The 12,392-nt window shown below is 32.5% G+C and overlaps 1 protein-coding gene across 11 annotated transcripts in view; it reads left to right on the top strand.

The window, feature by feature from the left end:
- LOC126748022 (protein groucho) overlaps positions 1 to 12,392 on the top strand; it is a 157,195-nt gene that overhangs the window by 109,870 nt on the left and 34,933 nt on the right. For all 11 annotated transcript variants that reach the window (XM_050457796.1, XM_050457324.1, XM_050457657.1 and 8 more), the window contains one exon: positions 6,540 to 6,638. In XM_050457796.1, the coding sequence (XP_050313753.1) occupies positions 6,540 to 6,638 (99 nt within the window). The remainder of the gene's footprint in view (positions 1 to 6,539; positions 6,639 to 12,392) is intronic.

The following is a 12,392-nucleotide window of genomic DNA, read 5'->3' as shown; positions in this document are numbered from 1 at the left end:
TATTGATTGTTATTGTCATTTTCAATCATGTTCGTTATTTCCGGATCGATAGCTTGTAATAACATGAGGTACAAATCCCCATCAAGATTACTGGGTATAAAAAAAGTTCCAATAATTGATGATTGGTTTACAATACACAGAACATTCATCTGAGAAACAAATGTTGAAACAAACACATAATTGGGATTATTTAATGCCGCTCAAATTTATTTAAGCGCCGATATTCATCGTTTTCATTTATTTCATGTACCAGCTTTATGTTAAAGGGGTGGAAACTATGAGTTTTTAGAAACCCTTGTATACTTCTGCAATTGATCCCAGATACAGAAGATAACTGTCAAGTGCTTAGTGTAGGTTCCGTATTAACATGTCCGAAAACCGCAACATCTACAGCTTACCAGTTTCTCAACATTCCTTTTTTTTATTGGCCACCGATCCTGTTTCCTTGAATGTTGTAATTAGTTCTATGACATACATTCTTTGCACGTTTCTGTTTTCTTCCCGTTCATTGAAAAGTTCCGCTATTCGAAATGCATTTTGATTGTTAGCAAAAAATAACTCTACTATCTCTATTCTTTATTGTAGGGTATAAACCATTTTGACTATTACTTTGTTTAACACGATAAACTAAAAATCAATGATCCGATTTCAGTCTGACAAGTTGAACTCAACTCTAAGTGACATTATTATTTATTGTTTGTTTGTGTTGTGACATTCTTATTTTGGATGGAAATTAACGGTGGCAATTTGCTGGATTAGTGTTTATCTATGATTGTTATAAATTAATAGTTTGACAAAGTATTGCGATTTAATACAGGCTTTCCAAAAAACTGTATTAAATGTTATAATAGTCACTAGTTTGAGAACCGCTGAAGTAAAATCCTTTAATCCTAAAAACTTTTTTAACTGCCGTAAAGGGATTCGACCTTTCAAACAAGGAACTCGACCCACTATTCCATTTAAAATTTTTGAGGTTAGTTCCACCCTGGCTAAGAAATGACCGATGGTGGTGGTATTATACTCTATAAATGTTTCTTCCTGGTAATCTAAATTGATGTGTCCGAGCATAGTATTTTTAAAATCTTATGAGCCCGACATGTCCGCCGTTTCGTCTTCGTTAAGCCACCCTGTATATTTTTCATTTAATAATGTATCTTGAAGCTCGCTATTGTTTTTCTAACAGTTTTTTCCAATTAAATGTTTTTTGTCAGGTAATTCCCTAGTTAGAAATTGAAATTAAAATAAAAGCCTTTAAGGTAGATTCAAAATTTATTTTATAGAGTAAAATTAATTTCCTGAGGACTTGATATTTTGCAAAATGTTACAAGATAACGATGAGCTTTACAGTTTGACATAGTATTAAGATTAAAGGAGGCAATAATAAGAGCTGAGCAGCCTTGATCATGATGGGATAATTTAAAGCATAACTTCTCTGGTAGATTTGAAAACTCGGGAAAAATTCGTGAAATATTTTAGAAAAACTAGAACCTGACCTATTTTTAAGGTACTATATACACTTAATACAAAATTTTCCTTTTTTTGGTCCCTTATCGTTCTTGTATTGGTTCAATCTTCTTAAATTTAGCTAGATTCTTTAAATCTCTAAATGTCAAAATTACTTTTAAGGCGGTCAATAATTTAAAGAACCAATTGGTCAGTGTAGCGGACAAGGCAAGCATACTTTCTAAATCAGGAGTTGACTCGTTAAAGTACGGGGATTGCAACGCTGTATACATTAACCAATCTGGAACACGTAATGTTTTTTGAAAAATATAAAAATACCAATATTAGTGATACCAAATCAGCATTTGCTAAACCATTTACTGGCCTCTACACATATTTTTAGGTGTTACACCTCTACAGTGGTGTAAGCTCTTCATGAATGCGCTAAAGGTAAAAAGCTTGACCTTCTGGAGAATATGGGAATTACTAAGGCAGAAAAAAGCCCTGTTCTCATGTGTGGAATGTCGTTTTTACCTTCGAGCCAAATTTAATTTAGCTTAGTACTTTTTATCATTTTCCTGACATTTATTTAGTCATAATCTTCACTTTTTACACCCATACTTCTAGGCTTATGATACCGGGTTCAATTCTCGATGAGTCTATGTTGTTGCGTTCTATTTTTGTTTTTTACAATTATAACCTAAAAATTATTGTGTATTTATGTAATGTATGGCTTTTAAAGGTGTTTTTTATTTAAATTTTAAGTTTTGTTTTGACTAATACTTTTGATTTTAGGCGTGATGATGCTCTAACTAGAGCGAAACACGTGTAGCCTGTTATTATATGTTTTGAGCCCGTGTTCTTTGTTTTCGTCAATTTTACTTATTATTACCAGAAACAGAGCGCAAGATCGAAACCGAAATGGAAAATCCATATTTTTTGAATAGATATTAAAATGTTCGTCCGTTCAATTAATTCTCAATTAACTTTGGAATGCAATTTTAACCGATAAAACCGAAGCATGCCTTATTTGAATGTAATTATCAAGGGCTCTCGGCTGTATGTTATTGCATATTTCCATTAGTTTTTATTCGATCATGACCAGACTCATAGAATATTATTCGGATGGAGTTTTACAAAAATTATTAAAACCATTTAAGTAGCAAGGGAAATATTTTAATTGGAAACATAACTTTAGTCGAAACAAAATATGTGGTATTATCCCATCAGAAATAGGGTAATCTTGATATAATATTTTTTTAACCTGAGTTTTTTTACCGGATGAGACAGCAACCGTTGTAACAGGCTCTCATTTTTTTGGCTTGTGATTTTTTTAAATACACGCATGTCCACAATTTTTAGATGCTATCACACTTAGCTAAAATAATTGCTATCTCGGTGTCATTAAAATCACTTGCTAATTAATATCAACAATTTGTTAATTGTCGCCGAAAAGAGAAATCTAATGGGCGAAATATACAGAGTTTCATAAAAAATAAGTTGTAGCCAAAAAAAAATGTATATGTAAATAATTTTATTTTTTATGTAAATTAGGCAAAATTATGGCTTATTTATACACTACAAAGTCAAATTCAAAAACTCTTTTTATTGATTTAGAAATATGGAATTTTAGAATAGTAGTTGCATTTTAATCATCTTGTAAATGCAAGAGTATGATTAAAATGCACTTAAGTTCCGAAGGACCTGTCTGCGCTAGTTATTTAGAATACTAAATAAAAACCTTATTATTTAAGTTTAAGTGAGCCGATCTTAAAAATACCTAATAATGCTTAGTGAAAAAATATATTAAAAAAAAAACATTTTTAGATAATACAAATTACTATACGATAAATACGATTAATTAATTTAAAATGTTAAAATTGTCTAGCTATAACGTAGAAGATATTAATACCGTAGTAATAGATGTTGCACCTGTAGTTTTATATATTTTTTTATCCGACGATAACCAGCAATTCTTTACTGGCAAATAATTGCCAGTAAAATCATATGAACAGTCGTGCTGTTTTTGCACGGTTTATATGGTCTGACCATTTTTTACATGTGTCAGATTCTGGATCAAGGTCACGCTTATGGGGATGTAGGTCCATCATTTCAGTGCTCGCACTCTTCGTTTTCAAGTTTAGCGAACCTGATATTTTCACTAAATAGTATTTTCCGATATGCTTTGTACCCCCATTTATATTGCGGAAATTTTTCCAAAAAATCATGCATAATAGTTACCGTAACGTCGCTAGTTAAATGTTTTACTCTGGGCGCATGTTCTCGACGCGACGGTAGTGTGATATTGATGGATTAACTGAATGAACATGCGCTAATATCACTTGTCTATCAAGTTTGTTAGGAGGTGGATTTTTACTTCGTTGGTCTTTGTTTGGAAGGAATTTAAAATCAGCTGGCTCAACACAAGAAGGTAGCATCCAACAGTCTGCATGACAAAATACTCCATTGTATATTATAGTTTAAGTTACTTGGACAAGTATAAAAACTAAAATCGTTTAGCATGCGGCGTTGTCTTTATAAGGCATTGGCGTGCGTATAATTTTTGTTTCTCTGGCTTAATATTTATAGTAAATATGTTATTTTACAACCAACAAAAACATTTATCAAGTCACGCAAAACTTATGGTTAGATTTAATGACACATATTTTTTACACAGTTTTTTTTTTAATTATTACAAAAATTGTATTTAAAATTAAATAAAATTAAAGTGGGTAAAAATGCAAAGAAATTCGAAAAAATAGTGGGTGGTTTGTTGTAACACAGGTATAAAATAATGTCGTGGCCGTGCTGCAATAGAATATTGTTATACTTGCCTCCGTTGATATTTGTTTCGATAAGCCCAAAAATTCCCGCTGAACAAAAATTTCATTGTTAAGCGGAATTTTTTGGTCTTATCGAAATCAAATATAAGTGAAGTTAACTACATATTCATAATTTTGCACACAATTTTTTTTACGCCCAAAAATGCTTACCTATTCAGCATCACTATCCATCGCTTCCTCAGAACTGGATTCGTCATTGGCATGAATTATAATTGGATTAATTTACGATATCGATTATACCTCAATTAAATTATTGAATTTAAGACCTATTGAACTTACATTAAATTAAATATAGCGAAAGGTTTCAATATGTCAATAAGTCTATTTTTCTTCTTTTCAATATTTGAGCATATGAGATAGTATTTTCTAAATTGATATTTAATATAAGTGACATAATACCCAAAATAAGTGACTCATTAATTATAATATCAAAAATTCAATTTAACCTTGAATTTTTATCTTAAAAAACAGTATTTTTTACTGTATTTTTGTTTATTAAGAAAATATTAACGATATATCTTTTAATGTATATGGTATTTAAAAATTATAATTTATTGATCATAAACTAACACATTATAAAATGCCTAAAAATATTTACAACTATTCGATTTATTATCACTAATATCAAAAGGCCGCCAAAATGACATTTTTATTGTTCAAAAGTTGAGACGAAAGTAAATAAAACAAAATATCAACAGTATATAACAAGTAGAATAACAACAAGAACTACAGTATATAATATAAACGCGAAATCGATTTTAGGGTGAGCCAAGTCTGCACCATGCTAATTTTAACATACTGACAAAATTCAAAATTATTTTAATTATTACCATATACAGACCTATATATTATGGCACGCATCTTAAGAAATGGTTGATCCTTCGAAACATTATTTCCATGTACAAAAGGGGTGGTCCAATAGCGCCCCAACAAGAAATATACATTTAAATATTTTTTATACAAATTTTCAAATGGCACATTTTTAGGCTCAAAATTGCGAAACTTTGCCCTAAATTCAACCATTTTCGTATCTCTTATATCTACTGAGATCCCAATAGTGAGCTAGGAATTTGTAACACGTCGTATAATATATAATATCTAGTAAAAAAGGAGGTTTATAAATAATAGAACCCAATACAAGTTAATATTTTACTTATATTCGTTTATTTTAAGGAAAAAGTAAAATACCAATAATAAAACGTATAAAATAATTGTAGTTCCTATTTTTGACCGCGCGGCTCTGGCTAATATTCCCGGTCCGTTCACAATTCAATCCCAGCAGCATCGAGAGAATCTCGTATCTTCGTCTGTTTCACGTTATCCGCGCCGAACTTGCCCTATCTTTATCTGACAAATATTGATTGTTGAACAGGCCCGGGTGCCGTTGATAGACTCGAATCGACCGTATACGGGAATCGATCACTAAACATCGTAATATATTTTGCAGTTTATTTAAATGCGTATATGTAGTGTGTTGATTGTATTTTGTACATACTCGATTTTGGAGCTTGACCAAGCAACTTCACCTAAACTATACACTTGCGGCCATTCTAACTTGCAAAGTGGTTAGATTTTTAAAGGCAGTAAATGTTTTCTCGAATTTTTAGACAAAGTTATATAGTTTACTGCTTTTTTGTGTTGAGTTTGGGTACAAAACAACATGAGACAATCAATGGTGCTCAAAAACGAATTTCGGATTTTTTGCTAGTTACTGCCTTTCTCCATAGTTGGGCAGTATTGTAGGCAATGCCTAATGCTGGTTGTGGCCTACCAGCTTGGATGAATTAACCAATACAAGAGACATATAAATAAATATAAATTGTTTCAAGTGGTTTTAGAGTTTAAGGCTTTGTCCAAATGTACTTGCTTACTAAAGTTATTAAGAATTCTGTACTAAATTGCTAAATATATGCCTAACTTGCCAGATCATGTTTGGAATCGGTGATAATCAAGGACAGTTTTATGATTAAAGGCAACGGGTTTCGTTTATATTTAAAGTCTTAATTAAAAATTCAGAACGGCATTAAATACAAAACCTTGGAGTGAATTGAGTCAGTCCCAAGGGGAAGATCCTGTGAGAGATAAAAGTTTTTTATTAAAGGAAGATTGTATATATATATAATATATAAATTTTTGTTAATTATTAATATTTTTATTAAGAGTTTTTTCTTTATTTAATTTTACTATACCGAATATAATTTTAAGTGTTAAGCAAGCAAAAGGACTCAGATCTCATTGTCTTTACCATTTCAGAATTCTCTTTCGCCGGGCGACCGGGATAAGTATCGCTCAAGATCGTCCCCCGATGTCGACCAGGCCGTTAAGCGACGAAAAGAGGATAAATTAGGTCACGTAAGTAATGACCCTCATTTATTTTTCCGCTCCCCCTTTTTTTGCTTTTCTCCTTCCATAGTTTTTCACTTTAAGCGACCGCCAAATCATTTCTAAAGGCCCAGAGAAGGTTTATCGCTTCTCTTTTATTTTAGTACGGATTAGACTGTGGCTAAGTATTTTTTTAACACATGTAGATAATATTTGCGGAATTATAAGTTCTACTCCTATAAAATTTTTCTTTTGAGTTTGATAAAAAAAAATTGACAACGTTGAAATAGTTTAAATTATACAAGGTGTTTCTTTATAACGTGGCACCAAACAAATAATTTTTTTATAAAACTGAAGATTTAGTGTATCAAATGCTCGAGGTAAATCAAATCACACCCTCGCCACTGCTGTATTATCCTCTATTTTTTCTGAGTGTTCTTTTTTATAGCCATTAATAATAATTTTCGGACTAGTTTTATCTCACTAAATAGCACAATAGCCATAGTTTTAAGTATGTTCTAATTTTTCGTTTGCCTATACCTGCAAGCTTGAGAAGTGCTACTGAAACTGTCTCTGGACAATTTCAGGTGTTAAAAAGTCACTGCAAGAAATATTTTAGTAAAAAATACTTTCATATAACATTATAACAGCGGAAGTGGTGGCACTAATGCATTAGTTGCTATGGAGAGTACTTTAAAGGGGATAAAGTTGTATTATAAAGAATTTGAAAATAAATAGTTTCTAAAATATACTCCCAGTTCATATACCCTGGAAAAATTAAGGTAGTTTTATTTACTAAAATTCCTACCGTGACCTCAGTTTATAAGTTTGCTTAATGTCTATTTTTGTTGGATATAGGTCATATAAAAACTACTTTAGACGAACAATTGTATGTTTTGTCGACGTTTCGATCTCTGAGATTATCCTCAGGACTCTAAATGATACATAAAAAGCAAATAAAATCATTATGTTAACAATCATGGAACCAATTTTATACAATTAAAATCACATTAGGTAAAATTAATTATTTTGAAAATTTATTATAAAACTTAACGAAAATGAAAAAAAACACACTCCATAGAATCTCTAAACCTTCCAAATTTTAAAACCAAAAGGTCACAATAGATAATATTAGGATTATGCTATCAAAATGAAAAACTTGCATAAAGATACACTTACATACATATTGTAGATCGTCCTCGTCAATAATGAGAACTGTAATATCATAATCAATATAAGAAATTCATAGATCCTTACGTACTCTAGAGTTTTTTTATTAATTTTTATTATTATTAGGTTTGTTGTTGTTAATATTTCTTTTTTGGATAGATATACCTGGGGACTTACATAGTGTTAGATCTTAGGCTATGTACGAGGTGTCTTAGATTAGACTTTTATGTTGCTAATTAGGTTAAAATAAGCATTACTTATTGTCAACGACCTGTTTTTTATTAATGCTACTTAGGTGTTTTTTAATTTTCACACGAAAGGCAGTTGGGTCGACCAAGGGTAATCATCAACTCCTCATATGGCTCGATATTTATTTATTTATTATTAACATACTCTATAGAGTTACTCACTCCAAATGGTACAAATAGGTATCCCAAGCCTAAAAAAAACAAACAATAAGCCTAAAGCTAGTTACAACTAAGAATTTAGAAGTCTTAAACGTTCGAATTTATGAGGAAAATAAATCAACGTTTGTGTAATTTTTGTTGTAATTTCTAGCAAGCCAAAAAGACAATTGAAACCATAATTTGTTCGATGTGGCCGCTCGTAAAAAAGACTACGAGTTCGTGTTGACCTTGGTGGTATTCCGATCTGGATTTCTGTAAACAGCTCGGAACATTTGATGATGTTGTTTAGTAATTTAAAAAGGAAAATTGCCATTGCATCTTCTCTTTGTTTTTTCAAAGCGGTTAATCCTACTAATTGTATTCTTGTTGCATAAGCAATGTCTCCATATGGAAATCGGTATTTGTATAATAAAAACTTATTCTGCACACTGTCGATCCTATGCTGCTGATACTGATACGCTGGTGACCATATTTCACTATTGTACTCCATGAAGGGTCTGACTAAAGAGTTGTAAAGACACTGGATGGCTTGAGTATCGTAAATAAGTTTACACGTCCTGCGTAGAAACCCCAATATTCTACAACTTTTCAGCACAATGTTGTCAATTTGTAAGTTAAAACTCAGCTCAGGATCGAACAACACACCTAAATCATTAATGCATGTGACTGATTCTAACAAGACATTATCCATATGATCATACATAACTTGCTGCCTACGTCTATAAAATCTCATTATCTTACACTTAGATACATTTAAGGACAAACAGTTTTCTTTACACCATATAATTAATCCTGAAAGATCCTCCTGGATAAGTACACAGTCGTCAATGCTGTTAACGCAACAAAAAAGCTTTAAATCATCGGCATATAAAAGACATTTATAAACTTTAAACACTGATACTACAGAATTGAAAAAAAACAAGAAGAGAACTGGACCAAGGTGAGAACCTTGTGGCACACCTGATAAGACGTTGATTTCTCTTGATACTGCTCCATACAGTTCACTTCTGTTGTCCAGGTATGAGGCAATCCTCATACTGTTATGCTCATGTGAAACAGAGAGTCAAAAGCCTTTGAGATATCATTATATATTGCATCGACTTGCAGTCCTGATTCAGTGTTTTCCACTATATAACTTTGATAGATGGCCAGATTAGTCGTCGTAGATCTCGCTCCGAAAAAACCAAGATGTTGCACTGCAAGGGCGTTCCTGTATGTTTCGAAGATTTCGTCTGTTACTATCGATTCGAAAATCTTTCTAAATATTGAAAGAAGCGAAATCCCTCTGTAATTCTTTATATCGATTTTAGAACCAGATTTATATATGGGAAACAATATCGGTTTCTTCCAAAAAAGCGGAAATGTCGTTGTGTTAAATGATTTTTGATATATTCAGTTAGAAGCTGGAAGAAAGGATACAGTAATAGCACCACAATTATTAAGTCATCTGCATGGAGCTCATAATGTGCCTGTTTCAAGACATTCCTTTCATACCTACATACAATTCTACAGAAGGCCTTGGTGATGCCAACCCTTAAATCGAGGGAATCGCGCTAATCGACTATAGCTTGGGCTTAGGAGCATGTCACTTTGGAGCAAAATCAATGGCAAAATTGCTGATGAATCCCGTTTTAGCTTGTATCCAGAATCTGCAAGAGTACGTGAATGGAAGGCACCTGGCACAAGAAATTGAATCCATCATACACAGGAGGTTCAGAGTTATAGAGGAGGCACATTTATGGCAGGAATTTCTCTTGGGAGTCTAACTGAGCTCGTTAGCAGACCGCTACGTTATAAATATTCTAGAACCTATTGTTGTTGCATATATTGTTACTCAAAATATTGGTCCAAATTTTATTTTAATGCATGATAATGCCACTTAACACACAGCTAGTGTTTTAGAGTGGCCAGCTCGATCATCTGATCTCAATCCTATAGAGCAGGTTTGAGATATGCTTCAGCGAAGAGTTCCTCTGGGCCAGGATCAGTTTCAAAACCGAGAGCAGCCCAGTTTCAAGCTCTTTAACAGTGTTAGATAGCAATTCCCCAAGAAGATCTAGATAACTTAATCCTTAGAAAAAAAAGGCATTTATTTCCAACAGATTGTTTGCAATTACACATTCAGCACATGCAAAGCAGGAAAAAAACAAGAAAATAACAAAATATGTATAAAAATGGTTAACATTCTATGTATTTAAACTGACTATATACGTACTAGAAAGATTCAGCATCACCTAACTACTTTATACTTTCTATAATAGTCCTTAAACTGTCAACAAAAATATCGCACCGTTCATGTAAATTATTTTTAATATAATTCTGACGAATTATATTAATAGAAGATTTAAATAAAATATTAGTCCTAGCGGGATTTACATAAAATAATCTAAAATGCCTAGAGTTTATTCTTGGTACCCGAAAATTTAACCCAGCCAAAAGGGTGAGACAGTAAATCTTGTTATGAATAAGGTTATATAAGAGTTTTATGGAAAGAATTTCTTTTCTTTTTGCTAAGGGTATAATATTAAATTTACTTAATCACTTAGCATGAAAAGATGTTGTAAAGCCACAATCAATGCACGAGGAGGTCACATTTCATATTAACTTATTCCTTTCTATTTTTTTGTAAAATTTTGATTAAACATTTTGTGTTGTTTTGCATATTATATTGTATATAAATTTCAGTATTTTAATGTCACGTCATAATTAATTTGTTAATGGGGTATCCCCACTTATGACGGTTACAAGAATATTTAATTTGAAAATTTAAAACCATTTTGTAATTAAAATAATTCAATATCCCTAGATTCTGAGCATTTGTGCACTTATGCTTTTTTGTATGAGATTGTGTAGGGGGCAGTCAAACGTTAGTTATGATGACTATTTGGATCCTACACAGGTAAAGCCATGGCATATTCTATCGTGTATAGTTAATTCACCGATTACTAGACTTCACAAAAGGATGATGCGCAAGAAACCCCCTTTTGAGTTTTTGATAACGGCATACTTTTTACATTTAGTTATATTTTATCAAGTTTATGCTCTTTAATTGTAATTAATAATTACTAAGCTGAATAAGGATTAACATGTTATGTCTACATAACAAACGCCTAATTTAAGCAACTTATTTAGGCTTTTTGCACTTGAAAGTTTCGAAAACCGATATTCCGGCCTGTCACTCCTCATCCAATGCCGGAGTCAAACAACTCTGAAATCGAAAATATGGCCCCGTGTGGGCTTACAATAACACCCGTAATGGGGAATAACTTTTGTGAGACAGCAAACAAGGGTGCGCGGGGATCGGAAAGGGTATAAAGCGTGAGGGAGGCAGGAGGAGTCGAATATTTGGGAGTCTTCGCACGACGCTACATTCGTCTGTCTGCTTCTCGATGCGACGTAACAAAAAGGTGTGTGTATGTATGTGCCGATATATCATCGTTGCGGTGACAGGCGCTGGATATTGGATTTGTTTCCCATTTCGCGGTATTGATTGGCTGGTGTTTGTTTGCTTCGAACGGAGTCGTTGGAATGGGGCGTGTTATATATTTACAAGAATTGCAGTGGGATGCAGGATGCAGTAATTCTAGTTTCTGCGCGGTATGCTCAAGATCTGAATAGAACTATGCAAATTATTAAATCAGTTTTAGCATCGAGCAAAATAATGGTATCTTTAGAAGAAATTAAATAACTTGGCTCAGCAGGGTTGTAACCAAGTGGAGGCGAGAGGGGCTGAGCGCCGCCTTGTGCTGAACCGCGGAACTATTAAGAGTGAAGAAGCGCTTTTTCTTTAGAATTTTTTAAAAAATCTAACGCTAAGTTGAACTATTTTTAATTATTGCACTGCAAACAATGACCATATAACACTCGCTTGACGCGATTCCTTACTATCAAATTAAAATTCATGCCCGAAAAAAAAACTACTCAGAAAACCGTAAAAACCACCAATAATTCTTATTTATTTTTTTACGATTTTTGCATTTCATTACTTTTTAATTGAGTTTTTTTTTTAAATCGCAATCGTAGGGACAGTTTATAAATCTGGAGATGAATCTGATATTGGCAAGAATCTCAAGAACGTATTAACGGGTTTTCTTTAACTATAATAACCTTTAATTAGGTTTTAGTAGTGGCTTTAATTCTACGGCAACGGTTCGTGAATTTTGTGAATAGACTACAAACTAATTAGTTTACGGCTAAAAGTCTCGAT

Source organism: Anthonomus grandis, chromosome 1 (assembly GCF_022605725.1).
Source record: "Anthonomus grandis grandis chromosome 1, icAntGran1.3, whole genome shotgun sequence".
Taxonomy (NCBI): domain Eukaryota; kingdom Metazoa; phylum Arthropoda; class Insecta; order Coleoptera; family Curculionidae; genus Anthonomus; species Anthonomus grandis.
This window is presented reverse-complemented; position numbering and strand designations above follow the sequence as displayed.